This window comes from Gambusia affinis, linkage group LG17 (assembly GCF_019740435.1).
Source record: "Gambusia affinis linkage group LG17, SWU_Gaff_1.0, whole genome shotgun sequence".
NCBI lineage: Eukaryota > Metazoa > Chordata > Actinopteri > Cyprinodontiformes > Poeciliidae > Gambusia > Gambusia affinis.
Window position 1 is genome coordinate 10,087,513 of NC_057884.1, and position 27,099 is coordinate 10,114,611.

Consider the following 27,099-nt stretch of genomic DNA (forward strand, 5'->3'; position numbering starts at 1 on the left):
GCGGGGGATAGACTTATGGTAAAAATATAAATAAATAAAATAAAATTCTTCAACTCGTTATGTGCGGAGGTGGCGTACCAAGTATGAGCTCTTGGTAGCTTGTCTGGTGTTCCCCACTGCTCAATTGTAAACAGCTGAGGTCCATTAGAACCTAAAGCGAAAGAAAATGAACACCTTTAAAAAGGCAAAATGTTGACAAAATATTTACGTTTGTTTTATAAATACCTGCATTTATTATATTAAAATGAGTAAACCAAACTAGACAATAAGGTTTTTTTCTACCACAAAGTTTTAGGCAAATATTTATCATTATAAAACTTTCATATTTTTCTAAAAAAAATTTTGTTGAATTTTGCACTGGTGAGTAAATGACATATCTTTTGCAGTGACAGAATGTTAGGCTACAAATGGAATGTCTGACAGTCATTTCAGACATTCAAAATGGCTCCTAGAGTTTCAAAACAACCTTTGAATGAAACAAATAAATTAAAAAACGAAATTATCTAATGAGAACACATTACCATAAAGTTCAGCAAAGCCGTTCATCGGCACTCGTGATGTTCCCGTAACAAACTGGAGGAGTCGGATTCTCTTTTCAGCGTCCATCAACAGCACAACCTAATTAGAGAGGACACAAAAACTCTCTCAATGACAGACATTTTACAGATTTTTTTTTTGTTTACCAAGTATTTATTATTGACGTATGTAAATTCACTCACTAAATTCACAAGGTTCAGGATTGTTATTGGTGTGTGAAAAGTCAGACGTTTAAGTCGAGACTAGGGAGTGTTTTTGATGCACAAGGACTAGAATATTAAATGATGTCAAAGTGTCCTTAGGAAAACCAAAAAGCAAAAGAACAAATTCTAACAGAAAAGTGTTTGATGTGTGCGAGCATGTTAAGATGATATCTGGGGCATGTAATACTTCAGGATGTTTCATCAGAGCAAACAAGCCTGCTCTTCCAAACAGACTTTGATCTGGCAGGTCGAACACACAGGAACACGAGTAGAACCAACTTCATTTTCATACTCATCCTCAGTACTAACTTTTTTGCAAAAAGCATTGGGAGTCTGCGTGAAAGAGTATTCCAGGAAAACCAGATAAATGTTTATATGAAAAGAAAAATAGAGTAAAATGGCATCTTAAGGCAGGATGGAGCCAATTCACTGTGGATTCAGAAAAACTAGTGACCATCATCCCAGTTAGATTTTTTTTTTTTTTTTGTCTGTTGGTCTAAGTGATCATAACTTTGTATCCTTCTGGCAAAACAGGACTTTTCAGCATTTATGTTCAGTCTCTTTGTATGACTAAAAGAGTCATAGGTCAGAATTAAGTAGGAAAACAAAGAGCAAACTCCCAAACAGAAAATCTTTTTTTCCAAGCCACTTAAAGGAAAATAAAATAAAACCTCGAAGGACCCATTTCAGCATGATTAAAAATGCAAAAAAATAGCAAAATTTGAAGAAAATATATATTTAATGGCAACTCTTGGTTATGTTAGCAAGACCCATTAAAACCCTTTTCTGCTTTCAATACAGCTGTTGATTCAGCAGCTTTCTGGTAGGGTATAACTCACTCATCTCAGACGATAATGCTAAAAATCTAATCAAAGCATAGTAAATGTAATCTAAGTATCTCCAAATATATTCAAATAAAAATGTAGTTCAGTTAAATCCAGTCAGAATCGACAGATTTATTATCCGGAACTGACTAGAAAAAATGTTTCCATTAAATGTCTGTTTATACTCGTGTTCTGGTATCTTTCAATAGTATTTCAAATAAAATTATAAGATGAATTTTTTTAAATGAGTAACTGTTTCTCTATGGAGATTTTTTTTTCTGTTTATTTTTAGTATGCGACGTTCTGTCCACCTCTGGGATTCTAACGAACCTTCCAGAACCACTGGATCACCGGATGGTTGGGACAGTAGCCGTTCTTGTAAACTGTGTGTTGTCTCCAGTCGTTCACGTCGACGTCGCCCAAGCCGCACATGAGCAGCTTCACAGGAACAGAGAAGGAGGGAGAAAAGAGATTCAAAGGCAGGAAAGCACTAGATCTAAAGCTTACCGACAATGACCAGGGTGTTGCTCAAACATAAAATAAAACTAAGTAAAAAACACGAATGTTAGGTTTTGAAGATTTCTGTACCTCTAGTTCATTTTCATCAAAGATCTTGATCAAATCTATTGGGATGAGCTCAGTGAATCCCTGAAAATTAAACAAAACCAATTACAACAAGACAATCAAACCAAAACTAATATTTTAAAAAGGTAAGAAAATCAACTCAAAATGAGTAATACATTTTATATCCATGTCCTATGCAAAAAAAGAAAAAGAAAAAAGAAAAAGCTACACTGCCCCCATGTGGAACTGTATAATCACAATACAAAAATACCTCCAGGAAGGCGTTCATCTGCTTCTGGACCCGGTTGACAAACCTCCACTGGATGACCAAGCTGACAGACGGAAGACAATTAAAATGTGTTAAAAAGAAACAATGGAGATACTGACTTTAAAAGCTAGTCTTACAAGAAAACAAGAAGAAGAACTCACTCAATGTACTCTTTCTTGTTCTCATTGGTGACCACCATGTCTGAACCGCTGGGCTTCAGGTCAACCTGATATGTCTGAGGAATAACACAAAAACAAGATGAAAGCTAAAACAACCCTGATTGTGTATCTACAATGATGGCATTCAGAACAATAATATATATAAAAAAAGGTATCAGGTATCGGCTCACCTGTCCAAAGTTGTCCTCATCAATACAAAACCTCAGGTCGAGTTCTGTGGGATCATTTTCCAGAATCCACTTTAGGGAGTTATAGTATTCACTGTCCTGTGGGGAAGCAGGCATACGTGTTGGGCTTTTAACTGAATTTCATTTATTAGCTCAAATATCAAATAATGTTTTCTTTGAATGCAATAAATCAATTGTGCCAGATTTATAGTAAGGACAAGAACAAAGACAGACAACCCCGTCTGTTCTGATTTTAAACATATTGATCATCTGGGTTTTACTGTGTTCAACTGTACAAAAAGTATCAAACGTTTTCTTTAGCGCTTAATTTCTGTACTTAATTACAGTGTCGCAATTAAGTAGTAATTAACTCAAAATTGGAGAGTTGCTTAATTACCCAGGCTTTAGAAAGAAATAAAAACGTCTTACCACAGACTCCATGTCCTTAAGCGATATCTGTTTCCCCAGCATCATCTTGTAAAATGGACGTATGAAAAAACCTGCAAAGACAAAAGAAAATGTTTAATTTTCATCATAGCTCATGCACATTATTTTTCAGAAAGTAGCTGAAACACTACTCACTAAAGTTTATGATGTTCAGAGCATAGATTTTTGGTTTTTGCAAGCCCTTTTATAAGTTTATGAGACAAGCTTGTCACCACATAAAGTTCTGCAGCAGCATTAAAACACAGTAAAGTAATCAATCATCCGCAACACCAAACGGATCTAAAGGGTGTGACGTCTTGTTGGCTCACCCCCCTTAGCAGATATAACGGCATAAACTCTTTGTGGAAGGATTTTTGAACATTCTTCCAGAAGTGTGTCAATCAGCACAGATAAAATGGTCTACTTTTGAATGAGCCCATATTGCTTTTTCAAAAATGTGTTTTTAAAAATGTTCAGGTGTAACATTGTAATGCCTCTTTTCGTTAGCTGTAAGTGGAAAGTTCTTATAATTAACAAAAAAAAAAAAAAAAAAGACTTTAAGACATCAGCTTGTATATGTTTCATAAAATGCTAGAAATAAATTACTGCAACTTTTCAGTGATTTTTATTTTGTTGAATATGACCATTTTAGTGAGGTTTCAACTTGGCATTAGTGTAGGCCATTTTCTAATTTTAACTTGAACCTGTATCAGTGATAAAAACAACTGAATAGGGAAATTTGACCATGAAGAGGCTATAGAATAACTACCATCCAGGAGTTTCCCATGAAACACAGCCATGCCCGCCACACGTCCGATGAACTTGAAATAAGAAAGATGATCCTCATTGCAGAGGCCAGAGTTAGGATTGATTTGGAGAGTGTAATTGTCCCTGGACAAAGACAAGAGGGGAAAAAATACATATTTATACAAGTTTTTAAGATTACATCAATAAAACAAACGGGATGACATAACTACATTTTTATATCAACTTCTCATTGGCTAGAGAAGAGACAAATTATTGGGTTTATCTAACAACTGCTCACATAAAAACTCATTTCTGTTTGCTCTCGGTTGATATTAAATCTCAGGCATGAAAGAAGATTTGATAAGCAACTAAAGCACTTAATTTAAAGCCTCAATGTTTGATTACACTTTTGTTTTCCAAGAACAGTTGGTTTTTACAGCCTCTTTGTTATTCAACAGCACTTGCGAACAAAACGACAGAGCTGCGTCATTGCATGGTGATGATGGCGCCAAGAAAAGGAACAGAACATATGGCACTTTTATGATCTTGTTTGTGGGAAACATTTGCTTCAGGATGGCTTTTGAATACGAGGAAAGGTTAATCATAGTCTAAGGAAGCCGTAGACTATGAGGCTAAGGTCTCATGGGGTGGAAAGAAAGAACAGCAGGGAGTATTAGTACACCTCGTCTCCCAAACGCATGAGAAAAGGAGGTTATTTTTAATCCCACTATGGCGCTATTGCACCTTTGCACAACACTGTATCCTGTGAGTCGTGTTGTCATTAGGAGGTAATGACATAAACAAGAAGAGGCTTACGTGGCAGAGTACTCGAACAGGCCGTAGTAGGGATTGAACATTTCCTTTGACAGGAGGAAGAACCACTCTCTGGCCACGCCGCCGTAGTCCAATCCTTTCTCTGATTCAAACTCAATCCATAATCGTGCTTTTAGAACATCAGGCCTCTTCAGGGACATGATTCGGCGGTAGGACTCCTCAAAGATGTTGTTCCTGTGTAGCTTCATCTCAAAGCGGTTGGGAATATCCGCCTGGAAAAGCACAAAAGAGCCAATGTCTCTGCTGTCAACAGAAAGAATGAAGGCTTTATGAAATAATAGTATGGGTATGGCATTAGGAACCATAGCTTTTAAAAACCTTGGTAGAACTTAGAAATGGAAGCCAGTCTATTCATATAAAAAGGAGCTTCTTAAGCAAATAGACGTTTATTGGGTTTGGACTAAATTTAGATCCATCCTACTCAACTTCTGCAAGACACCAAAGACACAAGGATAGGACTCTCTTATTACCGGTTTCTTTAATTTCTTCCGGAAGTAGTCATATTTCTGCTTGAACTCTCTGGAGTAGGGAACAGCCTGCAAAGAAAGCCCACCAAAAAAAAGTCTAAGAACTGACTTACAGATAAAACGATTCATCTCTGATGAGGCTGAAAAGAGTGTGTCAGATAAATCTGCAATCCATCATAAGCGGACACTGTTGTGCTCTATGAGCAAGAAGAGTTGAAAGACGCAAAGTAACTCACAGGTCCCGTGATAGCTGGACTCTGTAAACGGGGATCCTCCCACTGAGTGGTCTTTGTATCTGGGTGAAAAAGGCAGGAATATTTTTTTAAATATCAATTCAGACTTAAGACAGAGCAAATAAAACTCCCACATGACTTCCTTCCCTTGTCTTGCAGGAGTATTTATACCTCCTTAATTATAAAGTATTCCCACAACATGATGCACCACCACCCATCATGGGTTTGGTGTGTTCAGATAGTATTTCGTACATAGGAGGAAAAATGTTGTTACTTAGAGTAATCCCTGGTCCTTTGATAACAGAGTGAGGTGTTTCGCTATGGGAATCGACTCACCATGACCCAAGTACGATCATGGTGAGGCAATTCTCTTAGTGAAAAACTGAGTGAAGTTGGAAATGGATCTCAAATTTGGTCACATATTCCAAATATTTGTTGTTTGTGGCTCTTTGTGAACGACTGATTTCTTCTTGCCACTCTCAAATTCCTGCCATTGGATGTTTCCATCTCATTGCTGTATCAACTTTCTCCTTGATTTTTATGACGTTGTTTGCTCACTAATGTTCTCTAACAAATACCTGGGGCCTTCAGAGAACAAATGTATTTAAACTGAAATTATAAAAAGATGGACTTTACTTCTGCAGAGGCAAAAGTGGAAGAGAATTGTTTTTGTTTTTTTTACATATTTGAGTAAAGGTGGTTTAACACAAACGTAATTTTTCAGATTTTGTTCAAAATGTGCCTCGGGTATATTTGATGACCTAAAGACAAACCAACTGTGGAAAAGAATTTTAAAATGAGGATATAAAATAGTAATAATCTTACTGTGGTCGATGTAGAAAGTGCGTCCATCTGTGTGAACTCTTTCCTCCCATCCGGGCTGGAAAAGAAGCGAGAGGTGGAAAATGAGTGACGCGATTATTAAACGACATCATCACACAAGCTCAAATAGTCATTTTAATTCATCCATTTATTTTTCCTTCTTGATTGTTGTTTGAATTGAGCTGGCCAGATGGTCAAAAAGGTCAAAAGGGTCAAAACATTGAGATCACAGCACTGCAGGTGAGGCAAGCTCAATCCGACACACAGCAAGAGAAATAAAAGGATTTCCTGCCCTATTTGAGTCAGACGCATCAGCAAGGCAGGGCAGGGATTTGACCACAACATAAATTCAACTCATCAAAACTGGTACAAGCCAGCGTACCACCACTGGACTCGGTGTACGGAGTCCCGGGCCAGACACACTCGTAAGACAACCAGCGATCAGGCAGTCAAACAGTTGGAGTAGATTTAAAGTAATGACAGGAGAAAGGAACAGAGTTGATCAGGATGTTGCTACGGGATGCATGTTTTTGGTTTTTCTAATAATGCTGCTGCTACATGAGTGGGGGCCAAACAAAAGCTGTCAACACATGCCGCACACTAGCCTGTTCCTTAAAATTACATTTTTATTTCTGCTCTCAAATGCTCTTGCCTTTTTTCCACTTTCCTTCCTTCTCTAATCAGCTCCTCTGTTTGCGTTTTCCCTCAAGAATCTTGCCTTTTTCCTCTTTGAAGACGTGTGTGATTGTGCCCCAGATGCCAATACAGGGTCATAAACATGGAGAAAATCCCAGGATAATGATTAATTTTGGAGCTCTAAACTTGTTGCTTAAAAGAAGAAAAAAAAAGGTGTAGTGGTGGTGCAGGAATGGCGCTGACAGAAAAAGACAAAGTGGGGGTAAAAATACTGAAAGGATAGGAGAGGCACAATCCATCCATGCCGGTCATGAGACAGAAAAGAAGAGAAAGAACCAGGGAAAAACAAAGAAAAATCTGCAAGGCTGTCTGCAGGCGATTGATCAGGCAGAGGGGAGGAAGGCATCAACCAACCTCCTCTGGTAGGTTCTGCCAAACACATACGGCCAGGTGCAGAAGAAACATTAGATCCATCAGAATGGAAAGAAGAGAATAAGGAAAGAGAAAGAAAACACACACACACGCATGCACACACACCATAAAAAGCCTGTGAGATACACAAACTTATGAACTCTTCATTTCTTAACATCAGTAGCCTTAAGTAATCTTTACCCATCAACCCAAATGAACGGTGGCAAGCTGGTTTTAAGGTTTTACAAAGAGCAATACAATACATAAACTGCTGGATGCTCAAAAGAACCTTGACAGATCACAGCTGGGTTTCTATGCACTGCAAAGTTTCTGACCAGGTGCATACACAAATATGTGTTAATGGGTTCTACCACATCCAATCCACCTGGGTATTTATAAATTCAAACTTAGACCATGGCAATGGACTAAATAAAACAGTAAAATGTCTTTAAAAAATTATCGATTCCAAGTTATTGATTTTCAATCAACTTTTAGGTTAGACAAAAAAAATGTAGTGTCACAAAAGTTTTATACAACACCCTGTACAATTATTGCCCCCCTTATAAAGACTTGTACTGATGCTACACTTAAGATACATTCATATCACTCAAAAATAAATAAATAATCAATTAAATATATTACATTTGGAGAAATACATTTTTCCAAATTATTATTGTTACAAAAATCATCCTTTTCAAAGTAAGCGGCACCTCTAAGAAAGGCAATGAAAAAATGTTATACTACTGTCCTCTACGGTTTACGCAATTACTAAAACCTTCAAAACAACTGGAACTGTGACAAAGCAGAACCAGGACCCATATTAACTTTTCCACAGCTTTTCGTAGAAATTGGCTTTCACCAGGTCTCCACAATAAATGAAAAATGAACTAAATAAAAATAGCGATTTTGTTGAAATATTGGCCACTCAAAGTCTTAACCCAAGTGCCACATTGTGAGTGTGATTGATTGAGTGAATTAGTTATCGTTCATAACTAAGCAGTTGGTCAGAGGAAATGTCAGAAGAACCATTAAAATGGGAAACATGGTTTTTGCAAGACTGGGACTGGGAATACTGGGAATTTTACTGGAAACACGCTTCAGTCAGGTGATACTAAAATTGAGTTTTGGCATAAAATAAAGGATGAATATGTGAAAAACTAATATTCGCCCAGTATAAGAGAGGTGTAGGTCCTGTTATTCTGCAGGATTCATTCTCTTACAATGTTGTTAGAAACCTTGTTGAGGCACAAAGCACCATTAGCTTTTTCAGACATGCATCTCTTACATAACGCATAAGCGGTACAGAAGAGTGTATAAGAGTTGACCCTGGACAACCTAAAGAGTTCGAACCTCCTCTTTCAATCTTTCCTAATCTTTTAGTAAATAACTGAGTGACAAAAGGAAGATGTACAACTGTAAATGCATGAGGGATAATATACATTTTGTCTGTGAAAACTATACCAATGTATGGGACTGTTTTTATCCACAAAAAAAATTGGTTTCAAAGTTGGATTTTCTATAAAAAGTTCAGTCTGACATTATGCTTCTTAAAAAAAAACTGACTTTAAGTCAAGACTTTACACAACTTAACCAGGGTTCTAGTAAAAGCAGTGGATGCTGCAACTCAGAAAGACCAAAAACATATCAGTCTGTGGCAGGACTTACAGGAAGAGGACCAAGTTCACCAGGTTCCATTGAGTTCTTATTCCTCATATGGACGGGATATTTCAACCTGGGGTCCTCCTGAGGAGAAGAGCAAAACACTTTAATAAAACTAATATCTATCAAATCTATCAATTTCTTTGATAAAATATTAGACATTCAAAACATCTAAAATCAGAAAAAAATAAATCAGAAAAGCTCGATTCTCGTGCAGCAGTCTTATTTTAATTGCCTTTTACACCACTAGATGTCACTGTGAACAAAGCTAACCTTTGTTGTATGCTTAGATGTTAGAGAAACATTAAGATACAAAAGCAGCAGTGTGTTAGCTCACCCAGGTGGTGGTTCTGCTGTTGTGGTCGATGAAAAAAGGCCGTCCATTAGGGGCTATCCTCATCTCCCAGCCCGGGGGCAAAAAGCTCTGCTGGCTCTTGTGTTGTGATTTTGGGGAGCTGTACGGAGACAGCTGAGGAGACTGCGGATTGGAGAGGGTGTCCTTCACCGCCCTCCGCACCTGGATATTGTTGGCACCCTGGGGGGAAGAAAAAGAAAAAGAAAAAAAACGGGGAAAAAAAAAAAAAAGTTACATAAATCAGTCACTCAACTGATAAAAGCAGAAACGGAGGACATAAGGCTGACAATGTATTTAGATGACTAACCCTGACACATATAAGACATCTATGTCTAAATGTCTGTAATACATGTCAGGAATGTTTTAAGGCAGCAAACAGGACATTCTGTACAGAGACTGCCTTCATCTTCTGCTTAAAAAGCAAACACACTTTCAAATAACCACATTTACACCCTGAAAGGTGAATGAGAACTTTTCCAGTCATATAAATATGTCAGTGGTTCTTTTTTTCAGTCCCGTCTCACGTAAAGAAGTCCACTTGTTACCAATGCTGCAAATTTGTCAATAATTATAGAAAAGTCCATCATATGTTATTTCTATAGTAAATACAGAGAGGTAGACTTAAAATTTAAAAAATAAAAACAAAAAAAGCAGAGAACACACATTAAAAACATGACATAAAGCACCTTAAACCACTTAAGATTGTATATATCCATGTTGTAGCAACTGAATATTAGTAATTACTTGTGTGTCTCCAGTCAGAGTCGCTGATCTCTTCTTTTTTTTTTAACAGGAGAGGAACATAAAAGTTCAATTAATCAAATCACCTTTACTTTAAGTTGTAATTACACCAATCTCAGAGAGTGTGATTTATTTCCTTTAACTTCCTCTAGTTTATTATTAGCCACACGCTTTAATTAAACTTTTTCCAGGTCTGCTCCCTAGTTGGCAGCAGACGCTTTTCAGCATTGAGTGAAACTGTTAACAGCAGTGGAGGGCAAAAAGGTGTGCTGATGTTAATTAGCTATGCAGGCTTCCTCGACATTTCTGGTCTCAAAACATAATGAGTTTGTAATATTCAAAGTAACTTCAGCACAGGAACATTTCTTGAAACGGTATATCTAAAAATAAAAAGCCATCTGGCTAAATTTGCTTTAAAAAAAAAAGGTCAAAATATGAAGGTGAAATTTAAATAGTTTACTTGAGGAATCTGATGGTTCACACGTTAACCATCACAGCTGACTGATTATTAACAAACTTTAACTAGTTAAAAAAAAAACACCTGGATTCATAGGAGCATGTTTTTGTGAATATATGGTTACCAGGACAAAGTAACTTTAAATAATCAAGGTTTTTATTACTTTATAAAACATTAAGAGCTCAATCAACCATTTCAAATGTCCAAAAAAAAAACAGCAAACAATGAACAATAATCAGAGTCTCAAGTTTGCGAAGAATCAGCAGCAACATAATTTATATAAACACTATAAGTGTAAGTTCAACATGTAGACATGGAAGGCCAGATATGTTTAGTAGCACCCCAGGAAAAGAAGTTTAAAACCCCACAAAATAAATTCCTGTTTCAGGATAATGTCAGTGAATACTGATGAAAAATCAATGGGGGTTTTTTCAGGACAGCCATTCTGAGAAATGAATGCATTTGGTATTTTATTATAGCTATGTCAGAAGTTGTATGTCTAGATATCTTATATGTAATACATGTCAGGGTTAGTTTTCCACAACTACATCTCTACATTTCTAAATTCACATATTAATTTGTAGTACCAAGAATGTGTAGATGTATGAGGAATTGCTTGGTCTGTTTAGTAGAGGTTTAGTTCTAGCTACTGGCTTAAAACTGATTATGATATCAACTTGTAGTTAACTTCATGGCTGGAATCTATCACCTTCTCATGATGTGACCATATATTCCCTTCATCACATTCAGGAATGTGTCCCTCCACTTCCGTCATGTCAATTATAAAACTATGGTCACTTCTGTGTTCATGCCAAGAGGTGAGTATTTTTAATCCTGAAAAATAGGCCATGTTTGCCGATACATGCAGATAAATAGTTCTGCCTGTTGCAATAAGCAATAAATCAACTAATCATATGATAAATTAAAATGAGCTTGATCATTTCCATTCTGACTCTAAATGTTTTTAAAGGCCGATTGTGCTTAAAGAAACATCATAACCTATTTCATTTATGACTTTGGTTGTATGTGGGTTTTATTACCATTTCATTTTATTGTTTTGGTTATTTATTTATTTATATAGCTTTTTTTATTTTTAAAATGCCTTCCAGTGCTACTGCTGTGTTCTTTACCAAATTACAGTTTATTAATCTTTAAAATGGCAAAGTTGCGTAATTAAGCCACTATCATTAAATCACTTAAAAATGGACTTAAAACAACGTTATCATTTTTCACAATAATTTCTGGGATAATTTATCATCCAGCAAAATGCATTATGACAGGCCTACTCATATTGCAATAACTGGGCTCAGATTTTCTATTGAACAGACCAAGACAACTCAATTGTCAGAATTTGATTCAGAGAGATGACAACTAAATAGCAAAAAGGCTGCCGCAACCTGTTGAAATCTTACAGAAGAGCACTACATCCCGTCAAATTGAACAAAGGACGTAGTACAAACTACAAACAGTAGGGGTGCTAAAATTTGACATATTTGACTCCGCGTGTGGTGGAGAAATATAAAAAAATACGGAGGATAAGGGGGAACAAGGAGGATAGAAGTTAGTAGAGGTTTCTAATTCTCACCTCCAAAGGGGTGGAAAGGGTGACAGTGGGAGAGCTGAGGCTACGAGGTCGTCGGACTTGGGGCTCATGGAGGTGGTGGTTGGAAGCATTGGAAGAGGAGGAGGAAGGGGTGGGAGTGGGTACCAGGGCTGAGGCAGGCCCTGATGCTACTGCTGCTGCTGCTGCTGCTGCTGAGGTGCTGGCTCCGTCTTCAGTCAGCTGTTGGTGAAAACAGCACTTCTGAGGTTAAGTGGGGTTGGGATTAAAGCAGGAGATGTTGCCTGACAGAATGAATCATGGCGCATCTTGTTAAACACGCCTGTCTGCACTGGGGTAGTCTGGGGTGCCAACTTTACACTCAGGAAATGAGTTCCTGAAAATCTCAAAAAGCAAGAGTCATTTGGGCCCAAGAGGAAAGAATGAGTTACGACTTGCTAAAAAAAGACAGACAGCAAAACTTTTCCAATGAGAAAATGAGACAAATGTTTCATCTTCTCTGTCAGAGTAAAAACAGCAAACAAATGAGTTTCACAAAAGGAAGAGTCAATGCACTGATGAACCTATATGAGACAAGGGATTGCTTTTTTTTTTTTTTTTTTTGGGGCGGGGGGGGGGGTTCTTTGTTGTATTCTTTTATTTATTTTTTGGTAAAAGTTGATATTAAAAAGAGAGACATGAGCAGCAAAAGCACTCCGAGTCCCTCAGTAATAGTCTCACTGTGAGTTCAGACAGAAAAACGGAGCAGAGGTAATGAAAGGGAGGAAAGAGTAGTTACACATCCATGCTAGGACCGACCAATACAGAGATGCACTTCAGTCAAGCAAAATGCTGGACAGGAGAAGGAAGACAAACATTAGAGTGGAAGAAAGCAGGAAGTCAGACAGAAGGAACGACAGGAAAGGAGACTTGAGGTTTACAGCCGCGTGTTTGACGGCCGCACAGAGGAGAAGTACAGAGAAGGACAAAGGGACAAACGCCACAACAGGAACCAAGTCGATCCAGTCCCATGCATACAGCCAGCCCAAAAGCCAGCCCTCAGACCTGCTGTACCTGCACAATTGGCCTAGTCCAAGTAGTGGTGCGGTTGTTATGATTGACGTAATAAGTTCTTCCCTTGGAGTCCTTCCTCTCCTCCCATCCAGGGGGCAGGCCGGGGGTGGTCAAGGTGTAGGAAGCTGCCGAGGGGGACTGATCGTGTGTGGAGAGACAGAGCAAACCAAAAACAGCTCATCAGCGGAGGCTCCAAAAACCCAAAAGCATGTGCAGGGAATGCTAATTAATTCAATGTTAAAAAAAATACAGTTGAAAGTTGATATAGAGAGTGATGTTTTGAATAAAGTCACAATTTGTTAGTTTTTTTTTTTTATTTGTCAGAAAAACACATTTGATATTCCTGTCCTGTTTTGGAAGCCAAAAAAGTAAAAAATCATTGAAAAAGAAAAAACTGATGAAGCCACACATCTCAACACAAACAAAGATCACATCTGTCGTGTTTAAAGAACAAAAGTGTTGCCTTTCTTAAAAAAACAAAAACAAATCCTATCTATTAATTATCTCTGGCATTTGATTCCATTTAATCACAAACTTTAACGAAACCTTTTGGGATTTTATGTTACCGGTCAACAAAAAGTAGCACCCAATCATGAAAAGAAAGAAAGCTAGAGCATGTTTCACATTTTCCTCTTCATTCTGGTCCCATAACACACACTGATGTCACTTTACACCATAGAGAATTGTTATCTACGCCGCAATAGGGGAACCAACATAGAAAGAAGTTATTCAGTTACTATAAAAGGCCTTGATGAAGTCCTCCACCAGGAAGTACTCACTTATAAACTTTTGCTCCTTTCAGGAAGAACATGTGCGTTGATGTTTTATGCACTTTGCAACAATAAATGCCTAGAAGTCATGTTTTAACTCTGCAGAAGTTCAGTTTTAATGGGTGGCTTGCAGAAGGAAAAACAGTCCATCTTGCACAGGGTTTGGGGAAATAAGGAGCTGTATGTAATGATGCTTTAAACTGAACATGAATTGAAGCATTACCATGGGCTCCTCACCACCTGACACAGTTTGAGCTCTTGTTCTTCTGGTCTGGGGACCCTGCTGGTGGTAGACAACAGGGGAACATGGTCTTTAGTTCACAATTTGTTTCCATAGGTAGAGAGAAAGGGAAGGAGGGAAAAACTTGGGCATGGGTAAAGGAGAGCGGGTGGATAAAGAAGGGGGATTGATTCTCAAAGGGAGGTGAGGATTGGCAGAAAAAAAGAACTTATTTGACCATGGACCAAGGTGACAAAGTGCAGAGGCTTTGAAAGTGCAAGGAGTAAAATTTAAAATTGTGGTTTATTTTTCAGCTAAAAAGGAAGAACACATATTCCCTGAGGAGTGCATCTTACTCGGAGCCAGTACATTTTGTTTAATCAGGTCTGAAAAGTAAACTAAAGTCACACTAATCAGGGAAAAATGAGTGTTTAAAGATATTAGAGCAGAGAAGTGATTTTATGTGCCGACACAAAAACAGATTGATAGTTTCTGTAATCAGAAAATAAATCACAAAAGAAAAGTCTGGTACTTTAAAAAACAATAATCAGAAGAAATGCAAGCAAAATGGTGATATAATTTCAAAAGACAGAAAGATGCATCTGACTGTGACCGTTCACTTATAGGACAGGTATTCCCAGAACTTCAGTAGATTGCTGGAAACCTCAAATGATTTCATGTTTTAAATGATTCAAGAGAGATTTGGACCAACAACCCCAGATCTACATATTAGCTTCTTTGACATAAAGCCACATTAAACCCTATGATACAAACTGTTAAAGTACAAAAATCTCTATAATCATCTCAGATTATATAAAAAAAAGTGAAATTATCCTAAAACTTTGAGTGAAGATATGCGACCCTTTTTGGAGCTACATTCACTAAAGTCTGTAAATGCAATTAATAAGCAGTGAGGATTACTTAAGCCAATGCATTTTTGTTGGAAAGTTAAGCATCACTCAACAGCGTAAACAGACAAAAATCTCAACCCAAGTTATTCAAAGGTATACTTTTGAATGACTGGTTCTTCCAACATTACCCAATGCTCTCTACACCAAAATAAACATTTCCTCTGATTCTTCCATAACTGCGCCTCAGCCTGTAAAGAACATCCTAATTTATGAGCAAAACTGACATCTGCACTTGTACGTTTTACTGGTCTGACAAAGCGAAATCTAAACGCTGTGACTCAACTTTGCGACCAACATCTGATTCAGACCATATGGCAGTTTGTTAAACCAAATCATCACTGATGCTTTGACTCAGAGGATGAATTACTGCTGCACCACTAAGACCTCCACCACACAACCGAACACAGGTCCACATGAATCACAAAAAATACAGTCATGAATGCATAGGAAGAGGTGTGGTTACCCTATAAAAAATAGAAAGATTACAGTAAGGTAGAAAGAGATTAAATTTAAGAGAGAATATGTCACAACTCCCTCATATGAAGAAGGCTAAAAAAAAAGAAGGATAGAAAAGGAATAGACAGATGGCACTTCCACAGGAATCAGACATGTTAATCGGGAGACCAGTTTAGGGAGCAAGGAGAGAAAGGGAAACAAAAGGAAGAAGATGCAGGGAATGTAAGACTTTAGATATATGTACCGTTAGAGGAGGAGCCTGGGCCTGATCACTGACACCATCTGTCATACTTGAAGACCGGAGTCTGTTTGACAGCTGGCTCTGTTTAAAGTAAGGAGGACAACGGGCAAAATGTTAACTGGAAAAGAACATGTAACCAGCAGCAAATTCATCTGGTTGGAAAGCAAAACACCATCAATCAGCGTTGAGCGATAATTTAGGTTCAGATTAAAGATATAAATAAGATAAAACAAAATTCAAATTACCAGAGAGGAGCTGGGCCCTGGCAGTTCACCGTTCGTTTCAGGGGTGATTGATAGCCTCAGATTTAGGTCTTCAGAGAACTCCTGAGCAGCAGGTGTCGGCGAGTGCTGCGGGGTCAAAACGGAGGAGGGAGCGGGCAGAGACTGGGCTAAGCTGTCGTTGGGATCCTCTTCGGTGATGAGCTCCCAGGACTGAGGGAGAGAAAAAAAAAAAAAAACAAGAAAAAACATGTTTTTCTGACCTCGTCACTCTGGATAGCTGTGTGCGTGTGCATGTGTGTGTATTATCAGTACATCTTCAGCCTGTTCTCTCACATTGTCCATGTCCCTGGAGTCCATGCGCTCGTTCTCTAGGTCTTCGCTGATGTGGCGCCGAGCACGGAAAACACGATGTGCCTCCTGATTTATTTGCCGCTGCTGATTGTCGCTCTCGATTTCTGAGATAACGTCCCTTTAAATTAACACGACGTGTTAGTTAGAGGTGCAAATACAAAAGCCTTGATACAATTTGTAATTATGGCAGGATTAAAGAGGGAGAAAGCAAGTTGCCATAAGAGGCAAAACGCCTTAATAAGAAACCACATTTGTTCCAAAAACTGATCCAGACGTACGTGTTTGAAGGCCGCTTCCACTGGGTGGTGCGGTTGTTGTGGTTCACGTAGTAGGTGCGTCCCAGGTTGTCCACCTTTTCTTCCCAGCCTGGAGGCAAAGGAGGCAACAGCTGCTGGGGTCGCTGGGAGCCCGAATCTGCAGACTCATCCCAACCCTGAAATCAAATTCAGGGCAAGAAACTTAAACTCACAAACTCGACATTTTTTTTTTTTTTAACTCATAATCTTTATTGAATTTAAGAAAGAAGGCCAATTAAAGCACATCAAAAAATCATAGCTGTGACGGGTTACATTTTTCTAACTCTTTTACAGTGCTTTGAAATCATTTACCGGCATTTTGTCCGTAAAGTAGCTGACAACATATCTGTGACTGCACTTTAAACGTCTACTCATGCTGACATAAAGAACTTTCCATCACAGTATGGCACTGTGTGATGGGGCTCAGTATTTTCTGGTTTTCCACTAAAAGTAGCAACCTGTAATTGAAACCAATCTTTGTACGACCTCAACCGAAGTTCCAAGCAACCTAAACTCCAACCACATAGTATGATGGAAACCACGGAGACCACGCTGAGTGGCGAAACATCACCCACCTGTGTGTGTGTGTGTGGGCGTGTGTGTGCGTGTGCATGCTCCCCTCCCCTCGTTGCAATACACACACACACACACACACACTTCCTATGAAGTCACTTGAAGTCTGGCACCACAGAAGCAACATAAATCAAGCAAATTTGTGCAGACGGACTCCATATTGGGTGCATGACTAATAATTATAGCAGCATATCCCCTACTCCGAGTTGCTTTGCATGAGAGTAGCTGCTAAATCAACATGATGTGATAAACAGACAGACGTACAGACAGAAGCTCTCTGTATGCATTACAGGATCTGTAGGTGATAAGCAGCTGATCACACCTCGAAACAGGGCACACTGTCTGCTAAAGATGAAGACAGAATCACATAAAAACATGTGAAGAAAGAAATATGTGCTTCAACATTCGGCTAACTGAGGTAATTACAACAAAGATTGAGCCAGAAAGTCTCTGAAAAAGCATTTCCACCCCTTGAACATCCATCTGTTTGAGGTTTTATGCAACACAGCAACAAAGTAGTGTACTTGTGAAAGAACAGAAAAATAATGCAAAGCTAAAATTTTTCTGATAAAAAATCTGAAAAGTGTGGAGTGTGAACATATTGGCTCCAGTGAGTCAATACTTTGTACTCTTGGATGTGGTTTTGCTTCGACACACTTGATTGAAGTAATTAGGGAACGACGAGAATCCTGTAGAACTTCATAGAATGTTGAGGATGAAATTTAATTGTTTGTTTCAGATTTGTTAGGCCAGCAGTACTACATCTAAAAGCCAACGAGCTCATGCGCTGGTGTCCAGCTGGAAGTCAAATCTCCATCCCAGTTTCAAGACTCTTCCAGCCTCTAACACATTTTCAATGTTTTAAAAAAAATATTATAATAATTCTTCCTTTTCTTTCTGCTTCAAAATTACACACAATTTAGTGTTGGTTTATCACCTGAAAGCATACTGAAATGCACTGATTTTAAAGTGGCAGCATGTGAAACGGTTCAAGAGTGCGAATACTTTTGCAAGCCCTAGTAAAAGAAACTTTCTGCTGTGTTAGCAGACACAGAAGAACAGACATTTAAAGTTTGAGAGACAAAGCTTCTGTTTCTACAAATATCAGCCCACATTTTTAATGAATTTTCCAGACCTCGACCTGGAAAAGACTTTATAGAATCTGGCAACCAGAGGTTTCCCAAATTCTCAGGAAAAAGAGCAAAAAAAAAAGAAAAAAAGACTTCTTCCACTACTAGTAGACATTCCTATTGGTCTAAAGACAGACATTTACTTTCATCTTTCAGCTCAGAGAGATGCTGTCATTGTTTGAAAGGAAGGAATGAAACTAAGATCCCATCTGGTAGAGAAAAGGAAAAGGCCTTAGGTAATGCAAAGTCAGACGTTTTTTGTTTTTTTTGTTTTTTTAAAGAAAGAAAGAAGACATTTAACAACAATTTTGTCTGAGACCTTACCTCAGCCTCTTCCCTCAACTCTCCAGCCTCTTCTTCTTGTCCTCCTTGTTTGGGCAAATAGGCCATCTTCAGACGCAAGTAACCCTTCACCCTGGACTTGTGACTAGAACAACACAAGCTCTTTAAAGTGTAGGTCAGTTTCTATATAGTGCCTGATTTTAGTTAATTTTTAGTAGTCTAATAAACTTTGGATGAACAATCATGGGGGTTGAAAATTATTTCAATATTAGTTTTTATTCGTTGAATTGTGTAGCGAATATTTGAGTCACGACTTCAGTAAAAACCAACCTTCTTGGTCGAAGCAGGAAGTCTTTAAACGTGTATGGGCGTTCCATAGCAGGATCCTCTGTCTGTAAAGAGGACAAAATTCTAAAAAATGTTAGACAAAAACAAATGATCACAGTCTTTTCAAAGGGGGCCACAACCGATTCTGAACCCATCCCACCATCATTATGCAACAGTGAGGTTCTCCTGTTTCCTTCTGAGGAGCAGAAAGGTCGCAGATAGTTCTCGGCTTTCTCGCTCCTCCGTGACTGGGCACAACCAGTCCATGCTGGCTGCTCACCGTAAACCACTCAGTTACATACCACACACACAAAATGTCAGTTTGCACAACTAAATTAGAACGAGTATTCAATAACAGAGTTAATTGCCTATTTATAACAAGAAACAAAAGGAAGCTATCAAAATCAAAACCTGCTTATAGATGTTTTAAAGCAATCACATTGCAAACATTAGATCAAGAAGATAAATATAAATGGTGCAAGAATACACTGAAGGAGTTTTCAAAAAGCATTATTTCTCAAAATCTAATGCTGCAATGTTTGTCAACCTGTAAAGACGTCCTCCATGTTTCAGAAGGCAAACATGGCGAACATGGGGCACTGCTGAACCAACACGAGTGAGTCAGCTTGGCATCATGACACATAACAGAACTCGTGTGACAAACTACTAGAGAGGAAAAGATGACGACTTCAGAAGTCCCGTAACTATGAATAAGACAAATTTTAACAACTTACAGTAATGTAAAACATAAGTGAACTGAATGAAAACACCTTAATGGTAGCATTATTCTTCCTGAGTCATGCTCGCACACTTCAGCGGGTAAATTAAGATGCCGTATTAGCTGAACTGAAGCAACACACCCTGTTCCTTCACATCTCAAAAGAAGTCCGGTGTGGCTTTTATCTGCTAACAGTTACCACGACCGCTGGGACTCAGACTGGACATTAATAATTAATTCCAACAATGTCCACTAATGGGCTTTTCGGGCTTGACATCCAAGGCAAAACTCAACTGAGCAACAAACAAAGCTGGCGGCACACTTGTACAGATGTGCAGAAGGACCATAACTTATTGGTTTTCATTATGCATGAGTTGGTGCAGTATACTCACAGCCTCATAAACTTGAGCATAATTACCATACTTATCATCAGACCATTAAGAAAAAGATTTAAAAAATCAACACATTTATTATGATCTGACTGCCTACATTTGAAAATAGAAATATATAAACCATCCCTACTGCTACTAAGTAATTTGATAGTAATTAATGTAGCTATAATAATGCTTTAGCTGCAATGTTTATGTTTTTTACTTTGATACACAAACCTAAGTAAAACTCCGCTAGACATGCTTACTAAATGCATTATTTGTTTTCAAATAAGCATGTTTCTTGCACGGAATAGAAAGATAAATTGCTTTTTATCGAGTCTAACAATACATGTTGGTTAATAATGTACTATGTTCTTATGTACCCAACCTGCATCTCACTGCTCAACTCCAACATTATATGTAACCAGATGTAGTTTTAAAACAGCATTCCTAAATAGGAGTGATCAGCAACGCTCTGTTGATTTACTTACAACGAATGTCCAAGTTTATTATCACAAGAGCAATTTTTCAACAGACCTATTTGCTTTTTTTTTTAGTTCAAATCAGTTTTTCATACAATCCTGAAACACATTAGGTGTCTTTCAAGGTACTTTACAGGACAAACCAATCCCTTTAACATACAGAAATAATGTTAATTTAATCCAATCACATAAATCAATTCAGACATAATAAAATACATTCTTATCATATTCCTAGCTATTATGCAATCCCAGTTTATTTTGCCTCCTTAACGACAATAAGCTATAAACTTTGTGATTACCCCTCAATAAATGTGCTCTTAAAATAAACTGTTTATATTGATTTTTAAACTGACTTATGTTTGGACATAAATATTTTCACTATTTTACACTGAACAGTAAAAAAAAAAAAGATTGTTCAAATACTGTGCATCTTTTGTAGTTGATAAGATCGCAACAACAACATTTTCAGAAGTCACATGCAACTAAGCAAATCCAGCAATGCATTATGGGTAGCTTTGAGAACTGTAATATCTCAATTGTCTCCCAGCAGGGTGAACGCACACATGGGTAAGGAGGACTAGTCCTGAACATAATTCCCATCTAATGGGTAAATAGAATAAGTGTTCCACATAAAAATGACGGGGAAAAAAAAATTCTTCATAGAATCCACAATCAGTGAAAAAGAATCCAATTCAGGGTTGAAATAAGAATGTCTTAGCATAATTAGAGTTGCTCTAGACATGGGAAAAAATACACATTTTATAAGGTGATTTAATCAAATGCAAGAATTTTAAGTGATGAGGAAGAATCACAAATGCTATTACTAAAACTAGAATTTATTCATATATATATATATATATATATATATATATATATATATATATATATATATATATATAGTGCCGACTGATTGTGAACGTTGTTTTCAAGAACAACTTTCCAGCACTCAAGGATGAAATCATGTGAAGTTTTTTTTTTTCTTTTTGTTTGTTTTCCATGGGTTGTGACGTTTCACAATTGAGAGTCACCGTGTTTACATTGTCCAATGCCAGCTTTCTATCCCTAGAATAGTGCTGTTGCCGTTTCACAACAACAAGCTGGGTCAGGCACTTTCTCACACACAAACACAGCTTCATGGGGGCTAATCAAGCACAGCAAAAGCTGAATGATAAGAAACGGCTGAGTCTTCAGAACAGTGTCAAAACAGTGCGTACATATACACACAAACACGTAAACAACTCACCGGCAGATGACTGAGGGGAACGTCGACTTGTCCAAGGAAATCATCTCTTGTCTGGTGGGAGGAAATGAAGAAGAGAAACTTGAGGGTTCCATGAGAGCATTTTTGGAAAACCAAAATGTCCAGCAGGGATAAAGAGGGGAAAACCACAATGTCGAGAGAAATTACCTGGTACACCAAAACATCAGTTTGAGGTTGTTGTTTTTTTTAATCAGAGAGAAAGGCATAGTGATTTTTAGATAAAGGACAGCCCCATCCAGAAATAATCCTTAGCCTTATGCATGAACACCTGGAGAAATCTGAGAAATAAAACTGTTTTTTTCATAGATTTAGTCAACTAGAAATAGTAATGGGATATTTTTTTCTAGCATGGGAGCTTGATTATTAATAAAATATAAGTTAGATGATATTTGTAGCAAAAACTAATGGTGTCGTATAGCTGCAGTTACCTAATCTCTGGAAATTCATGTTCAAATAAGCTTCATCAAAAGCCCACAATCTCTTCCAATCATTACATAATACCACAGGTGTCCAACAAGGATCAGACTTAGTTTTTATTTATGGACAGGCTTTTAATAACCACCTCAGAGGAGCAAAGTAAAACAAAACCCTTTGACCCTAAGCAAGGAAAAAGATAACAACATCCACTGCCACCAAGTAGAAGCCAAGTCAACTGACAGAGGGTGAGAAGGATAGATGTGACGACAGGGCAGATTCAGGAAAGGTTTTGTGTTTCAGTTTGCAGAGGCCCACAGGTTTGTCCATGATTGAGCAATGATTACCTGTCCAAGGTGAAAAAGGCCATTCTTGGTAGTAGCCTGTGTGTGGGACACAACTGTTTATAGACAATTTGCACATACTTACAAAAGTGTTTGCTTACTGGGCTGAAAAAAAAATGCACTGAACCTTAGTGCACTAAGTTGAGTGCGATAGGTGAAACGTATATAGATTGTGGGAGTGATAAAGGAAAGAAAGAAGTCAACATCGCAATATTAATCATCTTCCACAAGTTCAAAATTTTTTTTTTTCCTTTTGAGAAAGTGCATGTGTTCTTTAAGCTCTAATGTTCAATTTAAGGCATTTTAATGTTTTTGCATCAATAAAAGTGGTTTCAAGTCAAATTAGTGCTAAAATATTTAATTTGAAGCTTACAAAACTGGAAACACTTTCAAATAAATCCCAAGTGTGACACTTTTTAAGATGTTCTGGACATTTGAGAATTAAATATTTACCCAGGGGTTAATATTTTATTTATCACCTCCACAAATAATAAATGTAACTAACATAGCAATCAAGTTCATTTCCGATGCGGCGGTGTGGTTGGCAACTACTGCAATTTTTTTGGTTATCTGGTTATCAGTTCTACTGTAAAGCCTTTAATGCTTAGATGTGCAAAATCTGAACTGGTTTATCTAACACTAAATAAAAAGCATTTCATAAAGTAATATAAAATTGAATCAGTATAACAGATCCATAAGTTTCCATTTGCCAGGAGTAAAAACTACATTTCATGCTGGGTTGAACTCAGCATTTTAACTGTCTACATCACTTTACTTTTGTGGTAAGCAGGAAAATGTTGAGACATCTTTGGGAGATGAGCTTGCCAGCCTCCCTCTACATTTAACATAACTGGAAATCTTTCATTTGTTCAACTGTGTCCCATTAAAAACAGGCACGTCGTAAAGAATCTGCACATCCACATTTAAAACATAGGCACACCCAGTAAACTATTCTTAGAAAGATATCTGAAATGACATCAACATTGGCTTTCACTTGCCAAACCACCAAGACCAATAACTTACTTCTTTATACAACTTTCACATCATTCAAAACGGTTAAACATTGACAGACATGGGGGAAAAAAATCCAGAGCTAGAGCACCTTCTAACATTGATAAAATTTTACAGTGTAAAATTACACCATTTTATTTTCACCTCTTTTAATACAAAGCAATGTGCTGTACACTTAACCATTTGCTTACTAAGGCTGTTAAGGACAATGAGGGTCCTTCCTGAGAAATAAGAAATACAGTGCCTAAAAGAAAATTTTAAACTTAACATTTATAGAGATGCAGTCGAATGATGTAATACTGTCCTCTAATCAACAGTCACTCTGCTGATCACACCAAGTCATCTGGAATAAAAATTCATTTAGGGCTGCGGGTTTTTTCCACTTCAACTAAGATAATATCTTTACACTGTGGTTATTTTTGTGCTGAGGGATGAAATTACAGTGCCATTAAAGGGTCACTTCTGAACTTACAGCTGCTCTCCAGAAACAAGTTTTACCCAGAGTGGGGGTTTTCTATAACCAACCGGCAGGTGAAAGAGCAACAAACAAAGATGCTAGGCAGGTGAAAACCTATATTGGTTATTTTCAAAATATTAAGACACTAAAAACAGATCACTTTGCAAAACACTGACCAGAAATTTTAAGCGGGTGGGTAAGTTTTCAGAGATCTGAACACCAGTCAACCACTCCATTGCAACTACTGAAAAGGGAACGATGCATCCATTTTCATTCAGTGTTCTGTTGGAAAAAAATCTGCATGCTGGCATTCACATAGTTGTTAATTTGACCTTTGCCAAACACCCAAACTTTTTACAGTCTTATCACATCTCTGCACAGAGCAACATGATCCCTCATAAAAGACATTGTCTGAGGTGTTGACCTATCCAACAAACTCTCAGGATACCAATGTGATATGGATTTCTTGTAGGAGAAACCTACTCCGACTCAGTTTGTCTCTTTACGAATTTGTAAACTCATTTTCCACCTAAAATTCAGCCTATTATTATTATTCAAATGCCTTTGATAGATTTCATTTGTTTTTATTCAACTAAGAACTTTGTTTTTGATAGGAAACAAGTGTCTCTCAAACGATGATTTGAAATGTTACAAAAGAAGCGTCAGTAAATAAAAGACGAATTTCTGACTTCATTTGCATTTTATTTAATAAATTGGCATGTGGAAAATGTATACACCTCTCAATAATAAATGAAAAAAATGCTTCTCATAACAGCTGACCACTTCCTTTTTGGATGTTTCCACTGGTATTTTGAGTTTTTTTGTTTGGTGCTGAACTCCATGTCATTCCAAGTTTCCTCTTTGTTATTATCATGTTGCTGAAATGACTCAACATAATACCAAACCGCCCTAATACTTTCAGTCAAACCATCCATGTTTGTGAAAATAAAGCATAACTCTAAACCTGAATTGGCTAGAAGTATGACTCTACAATTAGACAATCCAGGCTAGTCTTTGACGATTTTTGTCCATGTCCAAAAACTTCAGCGCTCTATAGCAGCTGTGAAACAGAATTACTAACCTTGACAAAGCAATAGTATGTACATGCCTCAAGAATAAAAATAGAATTTTTTTTTCTCCCCAAAATGCCTCAATGGCATAAAAGAAGAGGTGACAACAGACTTTGTGATTCAAGGCAAAATGGAATGGGTCCAGGCTGCAACTGAGGTGTCAAAAGTCTATCTAACATAGTCAAGAGCCTCAGTGCTGACACAACTGAATTACAAAGCTATGCTCATTGGAGAGATCAGAGATGACAGATAAAAGCCCCTCACAACAACCGCGATTGCAGTCTCTTAAACAGCCCAAAGACCAAGACTAAAAAGAGACACGCCCCTACACACACAAACACACACATACACACTGATAAAACCCTCCTCCATCCTTCCTGTCTCAGGTAAATATAGCCTTTGCAGTTGGTCATAAGGAGATCTTTGTGAAAAGCTTCCGCAGGCGTCAAAGCAAAGCTGTAATAAGGGTAGGCCTCTCTGGCATAGCTGTCTACAGCTAGTTAGTCTGGAAAACACACAGACAAGCAAGCACACACTATTGTTATCCACTGACCTTTTTCTTTTTTTTTTTTCTTTTTTTTTTTAAAGGGCCAACTTTGGAGTTGAAGATCAAGAAAAAATTCTGTTGCATAAAAACAAACTCCAACAATTGCAATATTTGAATTTCAGGATAGAAACCATTAATAAAATTACTGCAGCAGCAGGTCGTTACAAGAGTGTAGGACTCTTGTATTTCTTTTCTTGGGTTTTTTTTTTTTTTTTATCATATGGTAAATTTAATCAGTGAGCAACAATATCCTCTCTAGAATTATTACTGTAACGTTACTGCAAAATATATTTGTGGAAAAAGAAAGTCTTTTGTGCAGGCTGAGGTTAGCCGCTGTGGCTTTGGGTTAATTCACTCATCTGCCAAATAAATTCCTCATATGTGCCCACATACTGCCATTTGATCAATTCCAGCTGATTTTTTAACCTGTAAACAAAAAAAAACTTACAACCAAACTACTGCGTATCATATTATTGCTCTTTGTAGCTAAGTATTTCTCATTAAATATGGAAAACGGTCAAAAGAGGACAAACTACCATGTACAGTACTCCTGCTTGAGCCCATTGACTTCTATGAAATATGACCATTTATCACCCAATCAGAACAATTCACTTAGAACAAAACAAAACTACCTCCTGACGATGTCACATTGTTTATTACTGTATAACCCTTATTTCTTTGTTGTAAAGTCTGAGTGGAACATAAAAAATATTTATCAAAATCTCTGCCCTTCAGCAAATATGACTTGGAACATGAGGATTACATAAATTAGCAGCACTTCTCAGTGGTTCCTGTTTTCTTGTCTCATTCCAGAGATGAATATTATAATCTTTACCTTCTGACATTAAATACTTAAAATGTAGTTTTTTACAAAATCATTGAAAAGGTAATATAACTGGTTAAGAAAATGACCTTACATCTAAAACTCCTTACTTGAGAAATTAGGCAAATTGGCATTATGGTAGATTTGAACACAATGGCTTCCAGATTTGAGTAAAAACTGATTGCTCTTCACAGATTATCCAATGTTTGAACTGGCTTTCCCAAAACCTCCAAACATTTGGAAAGCAGCTGAAATGTACAGATCCACACTACCTTGGAGCCAGAGAGAAAAAAAAAAAACATCTCCCTGCTCTTAAACTCAACACCAGCGCTTAGAGGCTGCTAAATATAGAAACAGGCAACACTTAAAAACAGATCCAATTGCTATTGGTAGTTTTATCAAAACCTGGGTGTTACATTCCTCAGACAAAGGAGGCAACAAGTGAACAGAAAAAAAAAACCTTGTTAGTCACAAACCTGTTTTCTTTTGTAGTTAAATAGGCTGATGTGAGTAAAATTTCAAATGCCTGTGGCTAAGGAGTGAAAAAGCAAACAGAGAGTGTGATTAGTAACTGTGCCTGTTCTTTTCAGTTTTCTGAATGTCACACCACCCCGTTTCTGGAGCCCTAAGTTCTCCAATCTACCACAATTAATAAGTGAAAAGAAGAAACGTTTTA

At 37.5% G+C, this 27,099-nt stretch overlaps 1 protein-coding gene across 12 annotated transcripts in view; it reads right to left on the reverse strand.

The window, feature by feature from the left end:
• Positions 1-27,099, reverse strand: part of nedd4l (NEDD4 like E3 ubiquitin protein ligase) — a 44,757-nt gene that overhangs the window by 1,956 nt on the left and 15,702 nt on the right. For 2 of the 12 annotated variants that reach the window (XM_044096465.1, XM_044096458.1), the window contains 25 exons: positions 21,740-21,790; positions 18,929-18,990; positions 18,641-18,743; positions 16,596-16,750; positions 16,300-16,435; positions 15,988-16,176; positions 15,746-15,823; positions 14,138-14,194; positions 13,145-13,282; positions 12,116-12,313; positions 9,315-9,512; positions 8,984-9,061; positions 6,275-6,329; positions 5,453-5,511; positions 5,220-5,285; positions 4,732-4,961; positions 3,938-4,059; positions 3,172-3,242; positions 2,746-2,841; positions 2,558-2,631; positions 2,400-2,460; positions 2,153-2,212; positions 1,895-2,002; positions 522-618; positions 79-151 (listed from right to left, as the gene is read on the reverse strand). In XM_044096465.1, coding sequence (XP_043952400.1) covers positions 79-151; positions 522-618; positions 1,895-2,002; positions 2,153-2,212; positions 2,400-2,460; positions 2,558-2,631; positions 2,746-2,841; positions 3,172-3,242; positions 3,938-4,059; positions 4,732-4,961; positions 5,220-5,285; positions 5,453-5,511; positions 6,275-6,329; positions 8,984-9,061; positions 9,315-9,512; positions 12,116-12,313; positions 13,145-13,282; positions 14,138-14,194; positions 15,746-15,823; positions 15,988-16,176; positions 16,300-16,435; positions 16,596-16,750; positions 18,641-18,743; positions 18,929-18,990; positions 21,740-21,790 — 2,615 coding nt within the window. Of the gene's footprint in view, positions 1-78; positions 152-521; positions 619-1,894; positions 2,003-2,152; positions 2,213-2,399; positions 2,461-2,557; positions 2,632-2,745; positions 2,842-3,171; positions 3,243-3,937; positions 4,060-4,731; positions 4,962-5,219; positions 5,286-5,452; positions 5,512-6,274; positions 6,330-8,983; positions 9,062-9,314; positions 9,513-12,115; positions 12,314-13,144; positions 13,283-14,137; positions 14,198-15,745; positions 15,824-15,987; positions 16,177-16,278; positions 16,436-16,595; positions 16,751-18,640; positions 18,744-18,928; positions 18,991-21,739; positions 21,791-22,518; positions 22,555-27,099 lie in introns of all 12 variants that reach the window. The other 10 variants (XM_044096464.1, XM_044096457.1, XM_044096463.1 and 7 more) reach the window with 7 other exon arrangements.